We start from the raw sequence: 26,244 nt of genomic DNA on the forward strand, positions 1-26,244 counted from the left end.
TACAGGGCCATAAATATATGAAATAAGCTGACATGTTATCATAAGGAAATTTATCACTAGAGGAAAACAAAATCATGTAAATTCCAGAGGAAAAAAAGGTATTTATTATTAATTGTACTCTCGTTTGAAGGGGAGAACACAGGGAATTAAATATGTCTTTCTACATAACCAAAATGACAGACATAAAGACAGTAAACTCAGAGGGAATTTCAGATGACTTATTTAAGATTTTTTAAAAAAGATTTTTTTAAAGACTTCATTTGCTTTCAAAGTACTAAAATGAATAGGAACACATGTAATACTCATGAAGAGATAGAAAGTACTGTATTTTGCATATCTTAGAACTTGGAAAAATGGGATTAGAAGTGACCATAGAAAGTATCATTGAAGGGGAAGCTAGGTGGCTCAGTGAACAGCACTGGCCCTGGAGTCAGGAGGACCCGAGTTCAAGTCTGGCCTTAGACACCTGACACTTACTAGTTGTGTGACCCTGGGCAAGTAACTTAACCCCGATTGTCTCGCCCCACCTCCCAAAAAAAAGTATCACTGAAAAAATTCAGATTTGTGGTTTACTTAGAAGTGGACATTAATGCATAAATTGATGTAGGTCATCTGAGAAAAACAAAGAATTAAATATTGAATTATAGTTATTGACAAATAACATTTGTCACCATGACAACCATTCATTGAGAAGAGACTAATTATTTGGTTAAGAACCTGTGGTACTACTGACATGGAATAAAAGTATAACAATTATGATGATAATTCATGAAAAGTTGGTAGAAAACAGATTTAAAGGATATAATGGGAATGGAAACAGAGGAAATGATATCACCAATGTAAGGAAAGTGCACCATCAGTTTTTGGAACTCAAGTGAAATAAAGTTAATAATTACTGCTCCCAATGAGTTATTTTAAAAGCATTACATGAAAAAAATTAAAATATATTTCATTAAACAGTTTTTACTTGGTGCTGTTGAGAGCTCTGTATGAAGTTCACTGGAGGCTCACTTTGTTTGCTCTTCAGTCTTAAAATGTTATCTGCATAACCCCAGCTCAAAATGGCAGACCACTGAATGTCAGTACTGTTCATGCTTCTCACACCTTAAGCAGAGACAACACACATAAACTGTCACTGTTTATTTGATTTAGAAGCCGTAAGAATTGGCACATACAAAGACTGAAGATTAAATACCTTAGCACAATAATGACATGCTTAAGATAACGAATTGAAGCAGATGAAAGTATTTATGTTGGGTCACTGTACTTATTAAATACTACTCCTGTAGTATTTAGACAGGACTTGGTTCAGAACTACAACGTTTTGTTTTCTTATAAGCAACAGTGATAAGATTTTTAACACAAATTTTTACACAAGCAACAGTAATATGATTTTCACTCTATCAGTCTTTGGACATTCAGCTGCATTTGTCTTTAATATGAACCAAATAATGTATTTAAATAACCTTCTAAGCATGCCTTACTGATTAACAAGTATGGCTAAAGACAAATATAGCAAAGACAAAATTAATGCAGTAAGAATGAAGCAATTTCTACCTTGGGAAGGTATAACTTAATACTCTCAACTACAAAGATCTATTTATCTTTTACCACAGAAATCTACAATAAAGATACTTAATTCATAAGTGCTAACTTAAAAAAAAAAACTTGAGCATGTGTCTTTAGGGATGAAGATTTAGTAATCTTTTTCCTTTTCCTTTCTGGTGCAAATTTCATCATAGTTTATAACTTACGATAAATGTAGTTAATGCAACACATTATACACAGAGCTAATCCTAAAACCTCTTTGAATGGTGAATCTGGAAAGAATTTAATAGCACATTAAATAAATATACATAATATATTGTTGAGCGTAATTCCAAATACTGATTGTTAATGAAATTACAAAGCATGAGACCTGACAAATATATACAATAAATATTCTCATCTTTCAACTGCAGTAAATAAAAAGTATATTATTTTCTAAAGCAGGTCAACTTCCTTTTCATAAAAATTATATTACTGTATGATTAACCCCCTGTAATTAATGGCCAAATACTTTAGCACTGATTCAATTTAGGAGCAGGACTTACACTATTTATTTAAGAATTTACACTGTATGACTAAATGAAACAGCAACATAAACAGGAAAAGTTACTGCTCATGAAAGAAATTAAACAAAGACTGAAATTACCACTTATACTGTCTTTCCTTAAATTACTGAAGATATTCCTACTGGATTCATCATTACATGAGACTGCTGATGAAATCATAGAAGCCTAAGGCTAGCAGTGACATCTTAAGATCACTAGTCCATGTTTTTACCTTCAGGCAGAATTGTATATACAACTCATTATGTACAGATGGGTGCCTATATTATTCCTACAGATTACTAGAGAAGGACAGGTCTCACCACCCCTTGATAACTCATTTTAGTTTTTCAAAGTCTCCCAGTGGGTAAGGAATAGTTTTGCACAAGAGAAAATGTGTAAGGGCAGGTAGGTGACACAGTAGATAGAGCTCCAGCCTTGGAGTCAGGAAGACCTGAGTTCAAATGTGACCTCAGACATTTTACACTGACTAGCTGTGTGAGCCTGGGCAAGTGACTTAATTCTGATTGCCTCACCAAAAAGCAAAAATCAAACAAACAAAAAAAAAAGAGAGAGAAAGAGAGAGAGAGAGAAAATGTGTAGGGGAAAATATTTCATTTAATAAATACATTTAGTTTACCAACATCAAGTTAGTATCTAGAAAGCGTGAAGAATGCTTCTACCACTTTCGGTGAATTACAAGCACAGGGATTCACAAACCATGTTTTTTTAGAAGGGCAAAACTGTTTTTAGGGTGAGGGATCTGAATATAAAGTGAAAAAAACTTTTTTTTTTTAATTACCCAGCACCTATTTTTTCATCAATGACTCTCTCCTCTTTGACATTATCTCAAGGTATTAAATCTGCTGCGTGTGCTATTACAGGGGTAAGGAAGGTCAAGATTAAAAAATAAAAACTGTTTCCATTAAAATAATAACATCTTCATTCTGGTAACTATAATTATTCCTTTCTTTCTTCTGTAAATTTCTCATTTTAAAAATGATAGTTGACACTTTCTTCTATTCAACATTAAATAATTGTAAAGTTGAACAGTTTACCAAAGACTTAGATAAATAGACTAAAAATATATTTATGCTATAAGAGTTTTGATCACTTGAAGAATTATGTGAAGAACAACTTTCCAGGTTTTGTTTTTACCTTGCTCTTTGCTGTATATCATCAGAAGGCAGAATTTTTGGGACAAACCACAGATAGCTTTGGTGGGCAGAGCCTGAAGGGAACCAAATCTCTCTCCATGTGGCTGGCTGAAGCAGACAACAGGTACAGGAGCACTTGGGGAACCTACATATTCACCCCATTTTAAGCCTTTTATCCATGATAAAGGACTCTAGAAACCAGGAAAAGGAGAAATGTAAGAATGTAAAAAAACACTACATCATTTACCCTCAGATTGAAAACTGAACTGTGATACAACACAATTAGATTGTAAGATCCTTGACAGAAGGGACTCTTACATTTCTTTGCATTGTATCTAGTATGTAATACATAGTAAAACAATTATAATTGTTGATTTGCATTTTCTATTGGTTTGGGGCTAGCTAATGTGAAGAACTTTAGGCCTTATTGATCATCATGGGTAATATAAAGACAAAATAAACCTGTAATAACTCTATTGGGGGATAGGCAAATGAAATGATTATGTGGTAAAATCACATACAATGAACTAATGTGCCAATCTACAGTACAGAAAAATGGATCTAATAAATTGATAGTTGTGCAATACTGACATTACGTACAGTGGAAGTCAGAAAAAGTGTTCAATGTGGGCTGAAGTTGTCAGTAAAGGCTTCATGGAGAACATGAAATTTAAACAGGACATTGAAGGATAGGTATGATTAAGATCTGGATAGGTTAAGCGGACAGCGGAGGACTTTCTAGGCAAAAGGAATAGCATTAACTAAGGTAGAGAAACACACCTGAACAGAGACAACTGAACAGAGAGAAGAAAAAGTTCCTTAATCCCCCAGAGAATGTAGATGTTGCTAGGAATCAAGATTGGTGGCTCTTCCCAGTGTCTACCCTTTTGTTTTCTTTATCTCCCACAATTCTTTGCAAAGCCTAATATTTTGTCTGATGCAAATCTGTAGTCTAAAATAGCACAACTATTTAAATGTTAGTTGTTCAATACTAACTCATCACATGCAAAATGGAATAGGCATTTACACATTTAAAAAAACCCATACTGGATAGATAACTTCTTTGACAGGTTCTCGGGTTTCCCTGAAAGCAAGCTGTACAAACAACCCTACAGCAGCAGGAAGTTCTCCTTCGATGCTAAGTTTGGATCCGGGCCTGCTTGCATGTGCTGTGTGGAACAGTTGTCGAGGGGTCTGACCATAGGTTTTAATCATGGTTTCTAGTGCTCTTCTCTGAACTGGATCCTCAACTGCTGACACATCCATTCCAAAATATGTCTGAGGGGTAAAAGAAAAGACAAGCAGTACATAAAACAAAACCAAACAGAAAAACATTCACATTAAATTTCCAATGTCGTTTCATTCTTTTAAGTGATGGTTTAATTTTGAACTACTCATGGTCCAAAATTAAAGTGTTTTTAATCCTTTCATCAATCACCACTTACCTCAAAAAAATCAGAAATGATAACCCTGGCTGAGAAATGTTATGTGTGATGTTGGTATTGTAATATTTTTAAAAATGTAATTAGAGATTTGAGTAAAAGGATGCCTTTCCATGTAAAGCTCAGAAAACATCTCATTTTGTTTAATTGTATTGTTCAGACAGATAAGGGGTATAGTGAAGTCAAATGAAGTACAGGTAGACAACCAATGGAGATGTGAACTGGCATTCACTGGAAGATTTTTAATGAAAAAAGTCAGTTCTTTAATATAAAGTGCTATTAAATTTTATTTATTGGTATTATAACCTATTATATTCAATTTATATGTATGTGTTTTAAAGATAAATCAGGACAGGATAAATACTGAGTACAGGTCAAATTCACTTTGAGTATATTCCTCTAGCAGTACAGTCTAACTCCCTTAGCATTTAATAAATATATAATTCATTTACATAAGTAAAGTCTCATATACAATTTTCTTTGGTTTCTAAACAAAATTTTAAAGTAGTTTCAAAAATTAAACGACCTTCAAACATCCACTTTGGAATTAATAGTCATAAAACTTTATATATAAATCCTACCTTTTTTGTGTTTATTTGGCTTACCATGTTCTGAAATTCAAGTAAGGTCTGAGCAAAATTCAGTTTGTTGTGATGTTCCACATTAAGCATTTGATAAATGAGAGTAGTATGATAGATACCACTGAACAGGTAAATTCTATTAGGAAAGCATTTCATATTGGCTCTTTCAGATAACTGATTTTTGGTGAATACCTGAAGCAACTGTATATTTTGTATTGGTTGGATGTTAGTCTACAGTCAGGGAAAATGCCCTTTGAAATTGGAATCAGTTGTATGTTATATTTCAAAATAACATGAATGTTTCATGTGAAGTGCTACATGAATAACTTCAAAGTTCATAGAGAAGAACTGAATGCAGAGATTATGCTTTAAGAAAGTTTCTGACTTCTGTTTCTGGAAGGTAATGTGAGAATTCTTATATGTGTCATCAAAAAAATTCCATCTTAGAGCCAATTTTCCCTGTGGGATTCAATCACTAAAATAATAATGCATTAAAAAAAAACAATCCAAACCTTATTCTCTATGTAAATGTTGGCTTTTTAATACTAAAGAAGTTCAATATTATAAATGTCTTAATTTTTACTCACATTTTAGCCAAGTTTGCTATAAAAATCACGTTAAACTTGTTTCTATTACTTTGGGGAAGGTATGTGTACAGAATGATCTATCTATAATATAAATATTATCTATTATCTATACAATAAAGAAAATGAGTGATACTTATTTTACTAGTCTTTGCTTCTGACGTTAAAACCTGAAGAAATCCTTGGTCAAAATCTAAGTGAACCACAATATCTTTCTTAATTTCTCTCTTTTGGGGATAACTTAAATATTTCAAAGGAACATACTTGACAACTAAAATTAAAAAAAGAGTTAGCTTCTGTGCAACAGAAACAGAAGACACTTACAGCCGGATGGAATACATTGATGGCTTGAACAGAAGACTTGCCCTTTTGCTTATACCCAAATACTAAATCAATCCACTGACAAATGTTCTGAGACACATGGTCAGACTCCAGAGCCTGTCGATGTATGAGGATAAAAAGACGAGGATCATTACGAGCCCATGGGGGAAGGTTGACATGATTAACTCGTTCACCATTCTGGCGGACACCAAAATCAAAACCTAAAAAAAGAAAAGTAAGTTATTTTACACTAATGACATTCATTTATAGGAAGACATATACTATCCAATCCATATCCTCGATGTCAAGAATCTGAAAATCTACTGTATTTCTTCTATTACCTGAAAAAGGCTAAAACAAAGAAGTTATTGGTGAGTAAGAAATATTAAGCACCACCACTGGTCACCGAACTACCTTACACAATGCTATGTGAACAAATGGCATCATAATGTGTTTGGATATCTTGTAGCCTTATCCTTCTACTACTCTGCAATCAAAGAGAACAAAAGTAAAGAGCTGTTACAACAAGGTCACCAGTCAGATTTCCAAATGCAGGAAATAATGAGATAGATGTTCAGTTGTGAAATATACATTGAATCCTGTTTGAGCTCTGATGTATTTCTGAGTTTATTAATGCTATTATCATTTAAAACTTTCTAAAGTTACTCTTTTGATACTGGATAGATTGTTAAGAATCATGGTTTCAGAGAAACATTAAAAGTCTTTCTGAATTTTCTGGTAAAATTTCTGAATTTTCAGGTAAAAGAATATTGCTCAAGTTGCCAACTATCTTCCAGCTTTGCCCCTTTTTCCAGCCCTCTTCAGTGCTCCTGCTACCTTCTCAGGGACCAGGCCAGGCCACCAGCTTCAGGATTCCATTCTTGCCCTTAGCAGCTTCTTTAGCTTGCCTGACTCATATTATCACCTCCTATCTCCATCCTAGTCTCCTTGGGGCACATGTGTGCTTCCTGTTCCTGAGTGCTGTGAGGTGGTCTCTCAGGATGCGATATCACCACTTGCCATAAAGATGGACCTTAAAGGAGAACCTTCAACACTCTAATCACATGCCTTCCTCAATGGATCTCTCTTCAGTCAATCATGCTCTGCCTGAGGTCATTCCTCAATGGAATGATTTATTCCCTTATCCTCGCCTCATTCCAGTGTTTCTGAATCCTGGACTGGCTGTGTATAAACCTTGTTCCTTACCCTAATTGCTCAGTCTCTTACTCTCATCCCCCTCAAGCCTACCCTATGATGTCTAACTCATTCCACTGTGCTCTCTGAAATGCCTTCTCAAGAATTAATAAACTTCCTTTCATCTTAAACTTTTTCCTTCCTCACTTCTTCCACCTTCTGGCCTTTCCTAAGAATTGGCCCTTGGCCACCCTTTCCTGTACTACTTGCACTTTTCATTTATACCTCCTTCCACTCCTCAAATCAATAGTCACGGTAGAGGAGTCAATATTCCTTGTTCCTCCTACAGCCACTTCCATACCCTCCCATTATTACCATTGCTTAGTAACCTCTCTTCCTCTGAGGATCATTTAATAAAAATTCATCACCAATCCAGATCCTGGTAACTATCAGCTATGAAGTCCCAAACATTCTCTCTCCTTTCTCAATGAGTTAATTGCCTAGCTCACAAATTTCCTTTCCATCACAACTCTGTTCCTCATACTAGAGGACTCTAATATATCTATCAATATTCCCTTAGATACCCTAGCTTCTCAGTTCTTCATTTTAGATGATCCACGCTTCCACTTGACCTCCACTATCCATGGAGATGGTTATATCCTTGATCTTGTCATTACCCATAAGTGCTCCACTGCCATGTTCATGAATTTAAAACTCCTTTATCTGATCATAAAATTTTATCATTCCATACCCCTAGATCTATTATTTATCTTTGTCATGACTCCCATCCCTTCCATTACTTAGGTCTTTTGCAGGCCAATAACTCTTATTATAATGGTTACACTCTATTCTCCTCTCTATCCCAACCCCTTGGTGAACCAGTGTAACTCTATACTATCCTCTACTTTTAAATCCTTTTCCCATTTGTCATCTAGCCAATCACAATTTGCCAACACCTAACCTGGGAATACTCTCATAAAAATATCAATTTAAAATTATTTGATACCTTACCTTCTCGGTTAACCAAGAACTCAGGTAGATAGAAAAACTCTGGGATTAGTTCTTTTACATCAGTCATGGATTCAAAAGATGAGAGACGCCAAGTTGTATTTGTAGAATGAAAGGTCCTGTCTGGTATATCAAAACTTTGGTCTACAAAGTAAATTAAAGTAATTTAGTTACAATTACAAAGTATTGTTTCCACTGGTAGGCCATTTTTAATGAATATTGTTTTATTACTTCAAATGATTAAAGAAAAATACATTCCTCTAGCTCAGTCAGCAGTTTAAAAAAAAAGGGTGATTAATTTCTCAGCATCAAATATATCATATCTTTGGAAATGTTTTAAGATAAATGGCACTTTGGGAGCCCTATGTTAATTAGTTTTTAACCTCTATCATGCTGTTTTTATAATGAAAAATAAAATGAAAATCAAAAACTGTAATTAGGTGAAATCCTGATTTTTTTATTTCCATTTTGAAACAATGGACACTATCCACTGTTGGATGTATTCGTTTTGAAAATTCAAACTTTTAGGCTTTACAGAATAAAATTGCTCACAATTTAAAACCCCAAATTCTATATAGTCACATATTTGTTTCATCCTGGTTGTTGATGATAGCCAAGAATTTTAGTTTCTTCTAAGACAACTTTTACTCAGGAAAAAAAAAATCTATCAAAATTTTAGTTACTATAATAATCATGGGCAGCATCTCAAAGAAGCAATGATGTTAGCTCTGACAAAAAAATTCCACAATCTATTAGATTCCTAAATATACTAATTTGGCTTGCTAAGTTTCAATTTATTAATTTTTTATAATGAAACTGACTTCTTGAACACAGTTTATTTAAAGTGCATCCTATTAAATGCTAGCAGCCTGGTGGCCCAGTAGATAGAACGCTGGGCCTGAAGTCAAGATAAGACCCATCTTCCTGAGTTCAAATCTGGCCTCTGACACTTATTAGCTGTGAGACCTTGGGCAAGTCACTTAACCCTGCTTGCCTTAGTTTGCTCTTGTGTAAAATGAGTTGGAGAAGGAAATGGCACACCACTGCAGTATCCCTGCCAAGAAAACCCCATATGAGGTCATGAAGAGTCAGACACTGCTGAAAATGAATGAATAACTATTAAATGAAATAAACTAAATAGAAGGGAGTTTAATTTTCTATTACCTAGCAGAATTTTAAAAATCTATTTTGGCTACCTTTTAACAATCTCCCTTGTTGACTTATTTAATAAGGATCTGTAACTCAGATGAAGCTGATAAGAAAAAAGGTTTAATACTTCCATCTTTTCCCTCAGCTATTAGGTAAAAGCCTTTTAAACAAATACATTTGAATGTGGGACATAAAAGCTATCATAATATATTGCAAGGGCTATTTGTTCCATGGAAGAGGTATTCAACTTATAAATAGTTCTAAATACTAAAACTAGAATCAGTGACAGGAAGTTAAAGGGAGATTTTTTTTTTTTAACAAGGACAAATTTTCTAATAAGATCTGTCCAAATTACTGAATGGGCTGCCTGTCTGTAGGGTAATAATAATGTCTTATAGGACGGTGTGATTTAGAATTGGAAGGGACCTCAGAAATCATCTAACCTAACCATATCTTTTTCTACAGATAAAGTTACTAAGGCTTGGAGGGTTAAAGTGACCTGCTCAAAGTTATACCATACTACTAAGTAGTACAGCCTCAAAATGATGAGTCCTTTGACTTCATATCCATTCTTTCCACTATATTATATGTATATGAGAAGTCAGAAAACCACAACCTGTCAGTGATGTTGTCAATTATATTATTGCCCTGGGTGAGACGTTGCATGACCTCTGAGGTCTCTTTCTTGCATGACCTCTGAGGTCTCTTTCAACTGCAAGATTCTATGATTTTTCTGTCATTTTGGTGGATAAAAATTAATGATATAATTTTTTGTCAAACCAACCGGTTTACACAAATGCCTAGAAACTATTTTAAATTTGTGTTTCATTTTAACCTTGTTCTTGGGGGTTGTTGATGTGCAAAACCACTTTTGGTTTTACAATACTGGCCTTCCTCACCCTCAAACTCATTTTGGATGGGTTTCAAGATGAACGCATGTTCTGAATTCTGCTTTATACTTAACAGTGTTATAAATGTTGTTCCAGAAGAACTGTCGCAGAATTATAATTCTAAGAAAGTATATTTAATTTTATTAAACAACCCCTCCCCCCCCGGAGTCTACACCACTTCTAAGCCAGCTTCTAGATGCAGGCCTAAAGAGCCAACAGAAACATCCTACTCCAAAATTCCTTATTATGGTGTAAAGGTAAGCTTGAATTCTCAAAGGCCATGCTAATACAGTGAAAGTTCTGGTACTTTTTAGAAACTTTTGCAACATGGTGGAACCTGCCAAAACTTGCACTCTTTCAGTAAAGCAAGAGTGGTTGAGAGGTGATCCCAGATTTACAAAGGATTTGTTATCAGAGGGCAGGTTCTAGAAAGTTCTACCATGTTATAAAGGTTAGTTGGTTGACTACTGGGTGATGAGTTCTTTAGTTATGGCAACTTATAAAATAAAAGAAAATATTAAGACTGGCTTCTGTTCTGTATAGATTCTACTTCCTTGGAGTATTAGCAGAGAGGTGGAAAAGGGGGCAGAGTGTACTCAGAATCAGTTTTTAGACTATGTATAAACATTAATTTAACTGTTGGTACTCTAAATTTAAGATTTTTGTTTAATATCCAACAACTTAATATATAACTGGAGAAAATGAACCAGATTAATATGGATATTTTCACTACAAATGAAAACATGATATAAGGAATTTTCAGCTAAATGAAATAATTACATTTTTCTTGGAGAAAGAAATAAAAGAGATGGTTTTACCAAGAGTACAAGTTCAAAAAAGAAGTATCATTTAGATTTCTTTAGCAATATTCCTGATAAAATATAAGGAAAAAGACCAGTCTGAAGATAACTTGCTTATGCACCAACATTTGTTACAGCGAATGAAGAGGTAGAGAAATTCTACAAAGAACTGAAAAATTCCAACCAAGTCAACATATACATGGACAGTTAGTGACTTCAGAGTGAAGTAAGGTAAAGGGGAAAATAATAAAAGATGGGTTGGAAAATTTGATTAAGAAATGAAAAAAGCCAAAGGCTTGGTTCAAAGAAGATTCATAACTGTGTTCACTTAATACTTTCTTCAAGAAGAGTGTGAGACATGGTAGGCACTGAACAAAATTACAAAAATTATATTTCCTTTGAATAGGCAGAAGTGACAATGCTGTGAAAGTCACTTTGGAACCAGTTGTTTCAGAACATTCAGATGATCAGCTCATTAGAGCAAATATTAATATCAATGCAAGATGAGATAAAAGGATAAAAATGATAAAGGATAAAGATGGCACTGTATAATATCATAATAGCTTCAATCCAAATCATTCAGGCAAGCTATTAACTAAACAAGGAAAAAAAAAAGGGAAATGGATTAAGGAAAAACCATTGACTTTATGATCATTTCCTTCAGAAGTTTAACTGATAGAAAGTAAAAAAAAAGAAATAGCCTTATCCAAAAAAAAATGTTCTTCTAATTTGGAATTATATTCAAAAAGTCACTAAGCTGTGCATACTCTCTGACTCAGTGACTTCACTATTACAATTTCAAAGAAACTGAAGACAGAGGAAAAAGACCCATAAGCACAAAAGTATTGACAGCAGAACTTTTGAATTATAGGAAAACTCTAGAAACAAAATGGGGTGCCCATCTATTGAAGAACAGGTAAACGAGAGATAGAGGTGTATTACTATACCATAAAAATGCTGACTATGAAGGATTCAAAGAAACTTGAGAACTGCATGAAATGAAATGATACAGAGTAAAATAACAAAAACCAGGAGAACAATGTACAGGTGACCATAATAACATAAAGGAAAACAACTCTGAAAAAAATTCAGAACTGAAGAATACAGTGACCAATCAAGACTTTCGAAGACTGATACTTAAGTAAGCCTATTACATCTTGGAAGACAGATGATGCAGTAGAGGTTCAGAATGAGACATATTTTCAGACATGGCCAAAGTATTGATTTATCTTGCTGAAATAATTATTAGTCATAAGGCAGGAGACTTTTATTGAAGAGAAAGAGTTAGTGAGTAGTCACAGAGATGCAAAAAAAAAAAAAAAGATCATAAATAAGATGTAAACAAAAAACACCCTAAAACAAACAAAGAAATTCAATAAGGGACAGAAACAAACAGGACGATTTTGTTACTACTTTGTTAAATATACATGTTAAAAATATCTGCACAACAGTTCACTGTCACATTCAATTCCCTTTTCTTCTTCTTTATAAACTGAAATGTTTATGTTTGTTGATGACTGTCAAGTTAAAACTTTAAAAAAATACATGTTCTCTTTGACAAGCAGAAAGATACTGAGGCAACATCAGTTTAGAATATAAACTAATTTGCAAAACATTATGAATAAAGAGGGTAGAAGATTAAGAATATCATTGTCTTGTAAAACACTGGGCTGGGGCAGCTAGGTGGCGCAGTGGATAGAGATCCTGGTGCCTTGGGTCAGGAGGGCCTGAGCTCAAATCTGGCCCTCAGACACTTGACACTTACTAGCTGTGTGACCCTAGGCACGTCACTTAACCCCAACTGCCTCACCAACAAAAAAACAATAATAATAATAATAAAAATAAAACACTGGGCTATGGAAAAGGTAAAAGTTTACTAAAAGCTTTCAGATCATGCCAAGTACATTTATAGAAACTGGTAGAAAAAAAAGGATGAAAAATTTATGCCAGTGTTTCTGTAGTAACCTGTTATCATTAGTGCCAATGTGCGATCTACATCTGAACTTAACTCCATATCCAATGTAAAATATGAGGCAGTAAAAATGCCATTTAAAAAATGAAGCTAGGAGATCAGCTAGAACAGACTAAGCATACATGGAAGAAGCTCATGTTTGAGAAGATGTAGTTTTGAAGTCACATTTTTCAAGACATTTGAATGAGGAGAAAATATCCCCTAAAAGGGGGGGAAATCACGCACTGTATTAAAACCAATACAAAGAGATCTAAAAGACAACAGTAACTACTGACTTTCTTTTCCTATCTCTATCAAATCTTTATATAAGTGATTCACATATATATTAAGGGTATTTGATGAAAAAATGAAAAAAGAATAAGCTTTCCCAAGTGATTTTCCATAGCAGACCATTTATTCTTTGTTATACAACTAATTCAAAGTTGTAGAGAACACAAAATTCCACTTATTGCATCTTAATTATAAGAAAGCATTTGAGTAGGTATGGCAAAATATAGCCTTATATTTATATAAATTTATAGCCTACTTAATTCATAGCCTACAAAATTTATAGCCAATTTCCTCCTTCAGCAAAGTGTCTCACATGCATGAGTTGAGATTACACCTTGTAGGTTTTAAGATCATTCCTTGACAAATAAAACTACAGATAACTTTTTTCAATGATTTTTAATATCAATCAAGGCATAAAAAATAAGGAGATATGTTCAAAGGTATACACTGCTGCCAAAGGAACAGTAGATTTGGAGGCAGATGACCTGGGTTTGAATCCCAGGGGGTCACTCACACCTGTTTGACACTGGGAAACTCATTCAACTTCTCTGGCCATGAGTTTTCTTCTCTATAAAATGAAAGAATTGGATTAAATAACCTCTAAGGTTCCCTCGAGTTCTCAATCTATAATCATATGCCCAGTCAGTCAACAATAACATAGCAATCCTGAAAATCAAAGAAGAGATTAACAAAATTGAAAGCAAGGAAAAAACCCCCATTGAATTAATAAATAAAACTATAAGTTTTTTTTTGGGGGGGGGGAGAAAACAACCATTAGCTAATTTGATTTTTAAAAAAAATCTTTCTTGCTGCTTACATTTTTCTTTGACTGGAAATTACCAGTGCCAAATTACCAATGCCAAAAATGAAAAAGGTAAATTCACAAGCAATGAAGAAATAAGAGAAATAATGAGGAGCTATTTTGTCCAATTATATGCCAACAAAACTGACAAACTAAATGAAATTGATTAATATATACACAAATATAAAATGCCCAGATTAAAAGAACTAGAAGTAGAGGATTAAAGACCAAAATTCCTAATCAATGTTGATGTTAAAATTCCTAAACAAAATAATTACCAATGAGACTATTACATATTACAAAGATTATATACTATGACCAAGCTTTATTTATACTAGGAATACTGGGCTAGTTCAGCATCAGGGAAATCATAAACATAATTAGTCATATTAATAGCTACAATAACAAAATTATTTTATTATATCAATAGATATGGAAAAAACTTTTGACAACATACAATACCAATTCCTGTTAATATAGGAATCAATGGAGCCTTCCTTAATGTGATAAATAGTATTCCTTTAAAACCAAGAGCTAGCATTACCTGTAATGAGGATAAACTAGACGTCTTTCCATTAATATCAGGGGTAAAGTAAGGGTGTCCATTATCACCTTTACTATTCACTATAGTGTTGGAAATGCTAGCTATAGTAGTAAGACAAGAATAAGAAATTGAGGGAATAATCATAAGCAAAGAGGAACAAAATCTTTTTTTTGCATATGATGTGATGGTTTAGTTAAGAAAACTCTAGAAAGTTAACTAAAAAACTAACCAAAACAATAAAAAACATCAGCAAACTTGCAGGCTATAAAATAAAATGACATAAATTTTCAGTATTTTGGTATATTACCAACAAAACTTACAGACTGGAAAGCAGTCTGGTTGAAACTAGATATATATCGACATCTTACACCACTGATTATACCATCCAGGAAATTGTAAATTCAGAAAAGTAAATGGGATGGCATAGTGAGAGCTTTTGAATAAAGTGTACCTATTATCTGTTAATCATGGGTTTAGCTTACTCAAAAAGAGCCAAGAGAGGTAAAAGGTGCTAGGCACCATTGTATTTTAAAAAGGTACACTTGCATGAGGGAATAAAGGAAACCAAAGAGAAGCACTGTAATAATTTTAAGAAGAGTGTTAGGAATATTCAAGTTCAGAATGAATTGAAACTAAGTGAGGAGAGCTAAGGATAACAAAAAAGCTTATTTTTTGTCCTTCATTCTTCTTTTTGTTATTTTGAAGAAGAGGTTCAAAAAAGTAGTAAACCACTCACTGGGATAAAGGCAATGACGGCAATGGATGACAGAGAGCAGGCAGAATTGCTCAATTTTGAATTTTCTTCTGTTTTCTCTAGCATACAGAATAAGCTTTCCACTGGAAACAGCACAACAAAAATGACTAACAAGCAGTTCATATCTGAGATAGGGAGATAGTAAGACATATCAAGTTGTTGCCCTCAATAAGGTTGTTACCTGTCCAGATGAACTACATACATCTATGCATGTTGAAATCTGGCAGATGTGACTGTTGATATATTGTCAGTAGTATCTGAAAGACTGTGAAGAATGGGAAAGGTACCACAGGACTGAAGAGAAACAAACATCCCAATGTTCAAAAAAGTTAAAGATAGAATCTGAAAACTAAACTAAATTAACTAAACTAAACTAAATTGGTAGATCAGGGGAATGTTATATGTATAGTTTACCTTTATTTTAGCAAGCATCTGATAATGATGCTCATGCTAGTCTTATGGAAAATATGAAGATGTGGATAAAATAGTACAGTTAGATGGATTTTAAACTGAGTTAATGATCAGGCCCAAAGAATGGTCATTCCTTGATGGTGTCATATTGGCAGGTCTTCAGTACAGTGCTCTTGGACTCTGGGGTTGGTCTTGTGCTGTATGACATTTTTATCAGTGGCTTTGTTAAATGTATAGATATAGATATTTGCTTTTCAAATTTGCAGATGACACAGAATTGGATGGGATAGCTAGTATCCTAGATGACAGCCAGGATTAAAAAATATTTTTGACACGCTATAATACTGGAGAAAATCTATTAAGATAATCAGACATATATAAAAGAGCAATGGGTTGTCTTGGGAGGTGGCATCTTAAAGTAGATGAAGGGCTATCATGTAGAATAGTGATTAGATTTGTTCTATATGCTACCTTGAGGGCAGAACCAGGAGCAAAGGGCTGAAAATATAAAAAGATAAATTTAGGCTTCATGTCAGGAAAAAGCCTAATGATTAAATCTGTCCAAAAGTATGAGGGCCACCCTGGTGGATTCCCCTTCACTAGAGATCTTCAAAGAAAGGTGGAATGACCACTTGTTAAGCACATTACATTGTAAACAGTTCCTGGGTATGGGTTCAAATAGATGATTGGCTGAAGTGCCTTCCAAATTTAAATTGGGTGACCTGGGTATGTTATAGAAACGATTCTTAGAAATAGGGAGGACTAGACTAAGAGTTTTTAACCCTTTTTTGTGTCATGGACCCCTCTTTGGCACTCTGTTGAAGCCTATAGATTCTTTTGCAGAATAATGTTTTTAAATATAAAATGAAATACATAAAAGAATTAAGAAGAAAACTAATTACATTGAAACACAATTATCAAAATATTTTAAAAAACCCAACAAATTCCTAGATCCCAGGTTTAGAATTCCTAAACTAGGTAAGTCAACAAGGAAGCAAATCAGTAAACTTAAGTTTACACAAAAATAAGTGCTAAGCACTGGGGATACAAAGAAAGGTAAAATAAGACAAAATGAAACAAACAAACAAACAAAAAATACCCCAAACCAAAAAGAAACAAAGAATTTCTTTTCTCGAGAAACTTAGTCTAATGGGGGAGACAACATGTAGACAACTAAATAATTTATATACAGGGTAAACTGGAGCTAATCATTAGAGGGAAAGCTCTAACTTAAGATGGATCCAGAAAGGTTTCTTTTAGAAGGAAATATTTTAGCTATGTCTTGAGGAAAACTAGGTAAGGTAGGAGATGAAGATGAGGTGGGAGGGAATTTCAGACTTGGGAGACAGCCAGTGAAAGTGGAAGGAGTCATGAGATGGGAGTGTTGTGTATAAGCAATAACAAGGAGACCAGTGTCACTGGATTGCAGAGTACATGGCAGGGAGTGAGCTATAGGAAGACTGGAAAGGTAGAAAGGGGCCAGGTTATGTCAAGTCAAACAGGATTTTTATATTTGATCTTGGAGGTAATAGGGAGCCACTGGAATTTATTGAATGGGGATAACATGGTGAGACCAGCATTTTAGGTATAGCAATTTGACCACTGAGTGGTAGTTGGACTGAATTGAGGAGAGACTTGAGACATGGAAACTAACCAGTGAAGGGGTTAAGGTAGGAGGCAATGAGGGTACATAACAGGATGGTGGCAGTGTCAAAAGAGAGAAGTAGGCATATATGAGAGATGCTACAAAGGTAGAATTGGCAGGACTTGGCAACTGATTGGATAGGAATAATGAGTAAAGAATTGAAGAAGACACCTAGGTTAGAAACCTGTATAATTGGAAGGATGGTGGTACCCTAAGCAGTTAATAGGAATCCTAGGGGCAAACAAAATGAGTTGTTTTTGACATGCTGAGTTTAAGATGCCTACAGCACAACCAGTGTGAGATGCCCAAGACATAGCTGGAGATATAAAGGTAGGTCAGTGGAGAATTTGGGGTTTGAGAAACAGATCTGAGAATCATTAGCATAGAGGTGATAATTCAATACATAGGAACTGATGAAATTACTAAGTAAAATAGTAGAGAGGAAGAGGAGAAAAGGGGCTAGGAAAAAGCTTTGGAGTTAATCACGGTTAGTAGGTATGACCTGGATAAAGATGATAAAGTAGTCAGACAGGTAAGATAAAAACCAGGAGAGAACATTGTCATGAAAATCTAGAGAGAAGAGCTTATCAAGGAGAAAGAGGGTGATTGACAGTGTTTATGGATGCACAGAGGTAAAGAAGGACGATGATTAAGAAAAGGTCATTAGACTTAGAAGTTAAGTGATCACTGGTAACTTTGGAGAGAGCAATTTCAGTTGAATGGTGAGAAGGAGGCTGGACTGCAGAGAAGAAGAGAGTGAGAGGAAAGTAAATATAGGCCCTTATTGAATATGTCCATTTCAAGGAGTTTAATCACAAGAGGAAGGAAAGATTTAGTATGAGAGCTAGATCAATGGATTAAGCAAAAGGTTTTAAGGATGGGGGGAGACATAGGCACGTTTGTCAGCAGTAGGGAGGCAACAAGTAGACAGGGAGAGACTGAAAATTAGTGACAGTAAGGATGACAGATATGGCAATAGGCTGGAGAAGTCAGGATAGAATGGGATCACTTATTAATGTAGAGGCGGTTTGTCTTGGCAAAAAGGGCCACTTCTTCATGTGAAATAGGGACAGTGGAAGAAAACATGTGAGTGATATAAGATGAAGAGGGAAAATGAGAGTTCTCAGCAAATAGCATTATTTTTTTTTTTAGTGAATTATAAGACAAGGTTCTCGGATGAGCGCTGGGGGAGAGGTTTGAGGAAGGATAACAAGGTTTGAAAAACCCATTGTACTGAGTGGATAGTGAGTGAATTAGGGAAGTGTCAAAGGATTGCTTTGTTGCAGCAAGGGTCCAATTGAGATTACATAACATAAAACTGTAGTGAAGCTGGTCAGCCCAGTTTTGTGATTTTCTCCAGTTTCATTCAGCAGCAAATGAGTAGGAACAAAGGCAGGAGGACTCCAAGTCTGACACTTGGCAAGGCAAGATCAGCAAACTTCTAAGAGGGCAAAGGACCCAAGAGAAGAGGCCAGTGTAGAGGTTCTCCACGGGTTAAAGAAGGAAATGGGAGGAGAATGTAGCCAATATTGGGGTGATGGCCTGAGAAGGATGGAGGGATTGAAGGACATAGTGAGAAGAAGAAAAAGCTTAGGGGTTGCAAAACATAGGGAGAGGCGGAATGACAATATCCAATTATGATCAGATATGGGAATTTCAAAGTTCATAAGCATGAAGTACAACACTTGTAAGTAATGGCAATATCAAGGGTATGACCATCTTTGTCCATAGCTGAGGCAAAGTGGTAGAGTATGTCATGGGAAATGAGTAACTGAAGAACTGGGAAGTTAAACTGTTTGAGGAGAAATCAATATGTATGCTGAGAGTATCAATATGTATGTCCAAGTATGAGGGCAGGAGTTGGGGAGAAAGAAAGATTATGAGCCAGGCACTAACCTTACTGGGGAAACAAGGAGAGTGACCTGGAAGTTGAACAACCAGTACATAGCTATATTTACAGATGGCTGCTGAGGTCCCTTCCAAAGCTGAAATTCTCTGCTTTTGAGATGGACGATTCAAGCTCTACATTGTGACTTATGGAATGTTAAAAGATCTAGAGAAGGCATCCAGTGCACTGCGGTGATACTCTCTGGATTCATGATAACATGTAGACAAAAATCACACAATATGTGAAAGAGGCTATATGTGACAATCTACAGAAATGGAGGGAACTCTTATAGTAATAAGACAGATTTTCTGGAAGAATAAAGAAATTAGATTTCTTCACTCTAGAAACATGAAGGCTAACAGAGAGTATTATCAAATATTATAAAATCACAAAATAACATTTAACACTACTAAAGGCACACCATAATTCTGAAGGAGGTCAGTAAACATATTAATATCTTTTGTGTTAATGGTATTGCTACAACCTAAACACTTTTTAAAAACAGTAACCAAAAAAATTACCTTGATAGGCTAAAAACATTTTTGTAAAAGGAGGCATTCTAACCAAGAAGTGAAGCACCGTTCCACTGTTTGAATAATGTGACCCATAGTGGTAAGGTTGGACAGGAGGCATGGGGTCATCTTCTCGAGCCCCTTTGCGATATTCCTCTTCCAGATACTAAGATCAAAAGAAAAGAAGTCAGAAGGTGTGGCATGAATGCTGCCTCTGGGCAAAAAAGTAGGAAGGGTGTGTGTGTGTGTGTGTGTGTGTGTGTGTGTGTGTGTGTGTATATGCACATGCACTGTGACCCTTTAGAGCTCTTCTTAGCTCACCCTCCCCAGATGCCCACTGATTACCCCAGGAGGTCTTGGGTTCCCATTTCCAAGTAACTTCCATGTTCTGCCTTTCTCTGGCTCTTCTTCTCTCAAAACTTAACTGTTCTGCATTCTTTCTGCTCTTCCCTGCTTTCCTTTATAGAGGGAAGAAACTGAACTTCCACCTCACTCCACTCTCCATATGTAGCTCTGCCTCATTTTAACTCCATAGAGTAAGATGTCCCTGTGTTGGGACCCCCAAGTATCCCATCTCTACACTTTACAGTTTCCTTTTGTGCTGTCTTTCCCCACTAGATTTTAAGTGCTTTGAGAACAGGAACTGTATTTTCTTTCTTTCTTTTTAAACTTAATTTTATTCCCAGGGCTTAACACAGTGCCTGAGACATGGTAGGTGCTTAATAAATGGTTACTGAATTGAAGTAGTACTAGAAAGCAATCTAATTAATTTATCCCTTCTAGGGGACTAATTATTTGTAACGTAATGTGTTAACCCTCACAGAGACATCACATCATTAGTGTAATGTATCATGTGATTAAAGGGATATTTTCAGAAATACATACACATATACACACACACACACATTTAAGTAAATGCACATAATATATACACACATAAATACTTTCCCTAGTTTTCTTATGTATCTGCAACATATTACAGTCACATTGTGATTTGAAGAATGGATAGTAATTTGTTCTTACTGTTTTCTCCTCCTGTAGGTATGGCATTTTTCTTAGTATTTAATTCCTTTCACTTGTCTCACATCCTGTGGATAGTTCTAGCCTATCTCTAATAATAAAACCAAGCAGATTGACTGTAAACTGAAAAGAGGCTGCCTCTCCCATGGCTCTGCTTGACCCTGGAAGATGCAAACAGTGGCCACATGAGAACAGAGTATTACTGCCTTAGCCATTCATATACAGATGCAACAATGAGATGCAATAGTTGGCCTAAGATTTTTTTTTAGAATTCCTAGTAAAATCATTCCTCTGAGACCATAATACCCTAATTTTAAAATTTCATTATGGCAAATCTCCATACAATGTGTCATAATAGGCTATGACTAAACATACAAAGTGTGTGTCCAGAAATATGGAGGATGATGTTTCAGGTTACCATAATGCATGCATACTCACGCACACACATACACACACACATATATATAATCATATATAAAAATATCTATCTATATTAAACACATAAATACATATATAGTACACATATACAATATGTGTGTATATATATTATTACATTAAATAATTTTGAGGACCATAAATAACAAGGCAGTTCATTATCTGTTTCTCCCTAATTTCCTTGGTGAATTTCAGAGATTAGAGTGACTCATACATAGGTTAGGTCTAACAATTATGCCACAACATTCAGCTGATGTTACAATAAATTTATCTCCTTCACTGTGTATTTTTTGATAAGTGAAATATTTCAATTCAACATAGAACATTTACAGAAGCCTGATGAAATTAGAAGATAAACACCTGCACATAAAATTAATTTAAATGCTTAAGTCTGTAACACATTATATTTCTCAAATTAGAGAAGAAAGACATTTATAAATTGTAATGTAATTTCACACCAAAGGCTCACCTTGTAGGTGTCCACGTAACGATCTTCTTTTTCTTTATACTGTACAGCTATAGGTTTGGACAAATTTCTATAATGAGAAGAATGGAGAAAATAATTTGAATACTTTTAAATTATCCATTAACTTCCCACAGTACCCTGGCCATAGTTAATTCTCAAGAAATACTCTGGAAGAAAGAAAAGTTTGTCTTGTCTATTATTTAGACATAGTATCAAAGGCTCTTAGCGGTAGAACTAATTTATGCAATATATCAATTTATTTTCTCCAAATAAAATTATTTTAGAAAATATGGAGCACTGACAACTCTAGTCAGTAATCCCTAATGCTTTCTTTTGATAAAGCTGCTTTCTGACTTTTGTAGAATGCCCCCTGGCAGTGAAGACTTTCATGATTACTTCAGTCTACACTTTCAAATTTATTTTGCTTCTACTGTTTATTCCAATCAATTAGCACTTAATTATATGTGGATTTATTTTCTGGTTATATTCAGTATAATTTAGTACTTTTAAAAAATCAGTATATGGGGGCCATCTCTAGTTGTCCTGATCTGTATCTTGACACTGGGCCCAGATGGCTCTGGAGGAGAAAGTAAAGCTGGTGACTTTGCACAGCCCTCCTTCACATAAATCCAATTCACTTGCAACTCATGGCATCACCTTTCTGATACCATGGTCCTCGAGAACAAAGGACAAACCTATGAGTAAGACAAGCTGCCCCATTGGGGACTCAACTTGCCACTTCCAGTTGGGCACCACAGCTCCTTCTTTCTCCCTCTCTTCTCTTTTCCTCCTTCCTCTCCCTCTGACCACCTAGGGTATAATACCCTTACTTGATGGTACTCTGCCCAAAAGAATGTAAATGTTGATCTCTGAAACCTCACAAGGTATCTGGGGGCTTATGAGCTAGATTTCTTTCATAAGAACCTTGCCTTAAACGCCTCTGGCTCTCACCGACAGGCCAACAACAGGTCCCAGTCCCAGCCCCAGCCCCACCTGGTCACTGTTTGGGCCCTGAAGGCTCAGAGTAAATGTAAATAGCAACTGTTTCTTTTTTGGCCAGAAACCTTGAGGGTCTTTCCCTCCCAGACTGGGGTTTTTTGTTTTTTTTTTTTGACTAGGTAAAAGAGGCCATTCTTTGCCTCAGTCAAACTGAAAGACCTCAGCTTAAAAAGGCCAAGATCTCCCACTGCATCCAGGGCCATCTCCAGTTGTCCTGATCTATATCTTGCCACTGGGCCCAGCTGGCTCCGGAGGAGAAAGTGAGGCTGGTGACTTTGCATAGCGCCCCCCTCACTTAAATCCAATTCACTTGAAAGTCAGGGCATCACCTTCCTGATGCCATGGTCCTCTTTGAGAATGAAGTTACAAACAACAACAACAGCAGCAGCCTAACTAGACTGATTATCAGTTCCATGTAGTTTGGGGCCATGTCTTGACCTGTTCTGTATTCTAGATACATATCTAGATACTAGATAGATATTCTAGGAAATAATTGTTTGTTTGTATCTATATTGTGATAATGCTTCGATAACATTTTAATACGTGCATGAAGAAGAGAAGGAAACTAAAGTCTATGATTGAGAAATGTGGGTATTACTTGGGAGGAAGAAGTGGAAGAAAAGAAAACGAATGAAGGGAATGATTTTTAAAATTTTTACCATAAACCTATTTCTAATCTTTCTTAATAATCTACTTTAATAAAATACTCTAATAGAGTACTTTACCTCATCAAAGAACATAAACTCTTTCACTTTTACAAATAGTTTAAACACCTGGACAAAATACATATATGGTTCAAATCTATATGATTAAAACTATAAAAAATTAAAATAATCACATATTTAGAGCTTAAAGGGACCTCAGAGAACACTGTTAGTCCAAACCCCTCATCTTAGAGACAAGGACACTGTGGCACAAAGATTTTATGTGACTTTTTTAAGTGACAAAGAGTTTTAAGTGACCTAGAGGCAGTTCAGGGTAGTGGATGGTGCTGGACTTGGTAATACAGTTCTACTTCTGATACTTAGCAGTTGTGTAACCCTGTGCAAGTTGTTTTACTTGAACCTCACTTATACAACGAAAGGTTTGGCTTCTATGACCTAGGAGACAATGTCACATAGGTAGCAAGATACGGGGCTGGGGTTCCAACTTAGGTCCTTTGATTTCAAATTCAGTGTTCTCCCTCTGTTAGAGCTGAGCAGATGGAGTGAACAGGGACGGGGCAAGTAATGGCACAGGGCCAAAGATAAAAGTCTAAGTGTGCTTGATGGCTTAAAGAAAACTGTGGTGACTACTTTTCCATTCTCTTGGCTACCCAAAGGGTAGCTATGGATATATTCTGAGGAATGACTACTAGCTATCTGAGTTAGACTAGAACAGGGAGAATAAAAACAAGCAGATACTTGTCAAATAAGGGACAGAAGAACCAAGGCACTCTACTGAGGAGATAAAACTCATATGCAAGTAAATATAAAATTTATTTTATATTTATAAAATAAATACGAAGTAAAAGTAATGTATAAATAAAATATTTCATTTTTACATAAGCATAAAATATACACAAAATATAATATATACACTTTTATATGTGTATATATATTCACATATACTTGTACATAAAAATATATATATACAAAGAGTAATTTCAATAGAAAGTGGGCCAATAATAGAATGATGGCAGCATGGATGGGGCAGAGAGAATCTGTAAAGGTTTTGTATAGGAAGTGATAAAATAACCTGTACTATAGAAGGTAAAATACCTACAGTCAATTTTTTTAAAAATGGTACTAAAACTCTCTTTACTCCCTTTTACCTAAATACAGCTACTCACCTGTATACAGAAGGTTCATTTAGGTCAAGTGTTTCACTAATATAGTCAGAAAGTATGAATGGAAAAACTGGATACTGCATAAGGTCATTGAAGGATCGACCAGCATGTTTGTTTAGGTGGGTCAAATATTCAAAGTTAGTAATTTGTCCTGTGTACCATAGGTTTGTCAAAGCCGAGATATTCCCATATTCCAAAAGATTAGGGAGGTTGTTTGTAAGTATATTGTGGTATACATCATCGCGAATCTATAACAGACAAAAAGGTGGGAAGAAATTTTAGTTTTTAGCTTGGTTTGGTTAGGTAGTGTGTATGTCTAGATTAAAAATTTTACACATTTCCAATGAAAAATGCTTTTAATTATTTTAAGTTCTAAAGTTATGTGACAAGTGGTGAAAACAGCACTGACTAGATTGTGCACAGAAGATGAATTCAAGTTAGCTTTTAAAAAAATTTGGGGCACATCACTTAACTTTTCTATGCTTAGGTTTCTTCATCTATAAGATGGGGACTTAGTAAGGAGTTAAGCAAAGTGTTTTCAGAAAAGTATAAAGCATGCTATAAATGTCAATTATTATTTTTTAACATCAATGACAATTTCATCTTGCTATCTTCCTATATCATGTACTCAATTTTTAAATGTTTTGGAGTAATAGTGGCAAAGCCCTCAATTCTCATGTTATAGTGTTAAGACTGAAAGGATATGATTATTTTTACTTAAAATGAATTTTGAGATTACAAGATATTGAATGAGTTTATAAATTTATATATATATCTTTTTAGCATAAATTAAATAATAACAGAGAAGACCAGATAACTTACTCAGTTTCTTCATTTTGTCTCTATCCACTTGGGCCACTTAGCTGTTTCCAAACATTAAACAGATTCTCCCAAAGAAATAGCTTACTACTTTCACATTCACTGGAACTACTTTACAGCACCCCCCACCCCTCACATATACAAACAAAAAAATCCCCCACATAGTTTAATATCTAAATTCATACCTCAATAGTAGTTTTTACAAACATAAAGCAATATTAGTTAGTAGCAATGGTATTTCCTTGAGGCTAAGAAACAATCTAGAGGAATTGGGAATCTGAAAATATTGTCTGTCAAACTTGAAGAAACAATTTGTTTTTTACAAACAAAAGTCATAATTAAAGCTGTTTTGACAAAATATAAAAGCAAAAGGACTTAAAAATAGATGTTTTCATTACTAAGAATTTTAATATGCTAAAAATGATTTTTAATATAGAAAAGGAGCTTTTGGAAGTGATACTATTCAGTTTTTACTTTTCTAAGCAGCTGATAATAAATCTGACATAATTAAGCAATTCAATTACCAGGTCTTTACAAAGAATAAATGTTAAGCATCCAATGTGGATACTAAAGATTGTAAAAGTTTTAATAGCAGGAAGAGGAGAAAAGCTCCATAACCATTTGGATAATTAGGGATGTACTTAGGAGAATATGGTAAAATAACAGGCTTTAAAAGACCAAGAAAACATGGCTTTAGAATCAGAAATAAGCAAGATCACAAAA

The 26,244-nt window shown here is 34.8% G+C and overlaps 1 protein-coding gene across 1 annotated transcript in view; it reads right to left on the bottom strand.

Moving 5' to 3' along the window:
* LOC114049583 (lysosomal-trafficking regulator-like) overlaps nucleotides 1-26,244 on the bottom strand; it is a 247,660-nt gene that overhangs the window by 21,258 nt on the left and 200,158 nt on the right. Inside the window, 8 exon segments of the mRNA XM_027870837.1 lie at nucleotides 968-1,104; nucleotides 3,249-3,438; nucleotides 4,295-4,525; nucleotides 6,179-6,396; nucleotides 8,321-8,461; nucleotides 19,964-20,120; nucleotides 21,879-21,945; nucleotides 24,706-24,950. Of these exon segments, the coding sequence (XP_027726638.1) occupies nucleotides 968-1,104; nucleotides 3,249-3,438; nucleotides 4,295-4,525; nucleotides 6,179-6,396; nucleotides 8,321-8,461; nucleotides 19,964-20,120; nucleotides 21,879-21,945; nucleotides 24,706-24,950 (1,386 nt within the window).

The sequence above is a fragment of the Vombatus ursinus genome, unplaced genomic scaffold (assembly GCF_900497805.2).
Source record: "Vombatus ursinus unplaced genomic scaffold, bare-nosed wombat genome assembly UNPS02014798.1, whole genome shotgun sequence".
NCBI lineage: Eukaryota > Metazoa > Chordata > Mammalia > Diprotodontia > Vombatidae > Vombatus > Vombatus ursinus.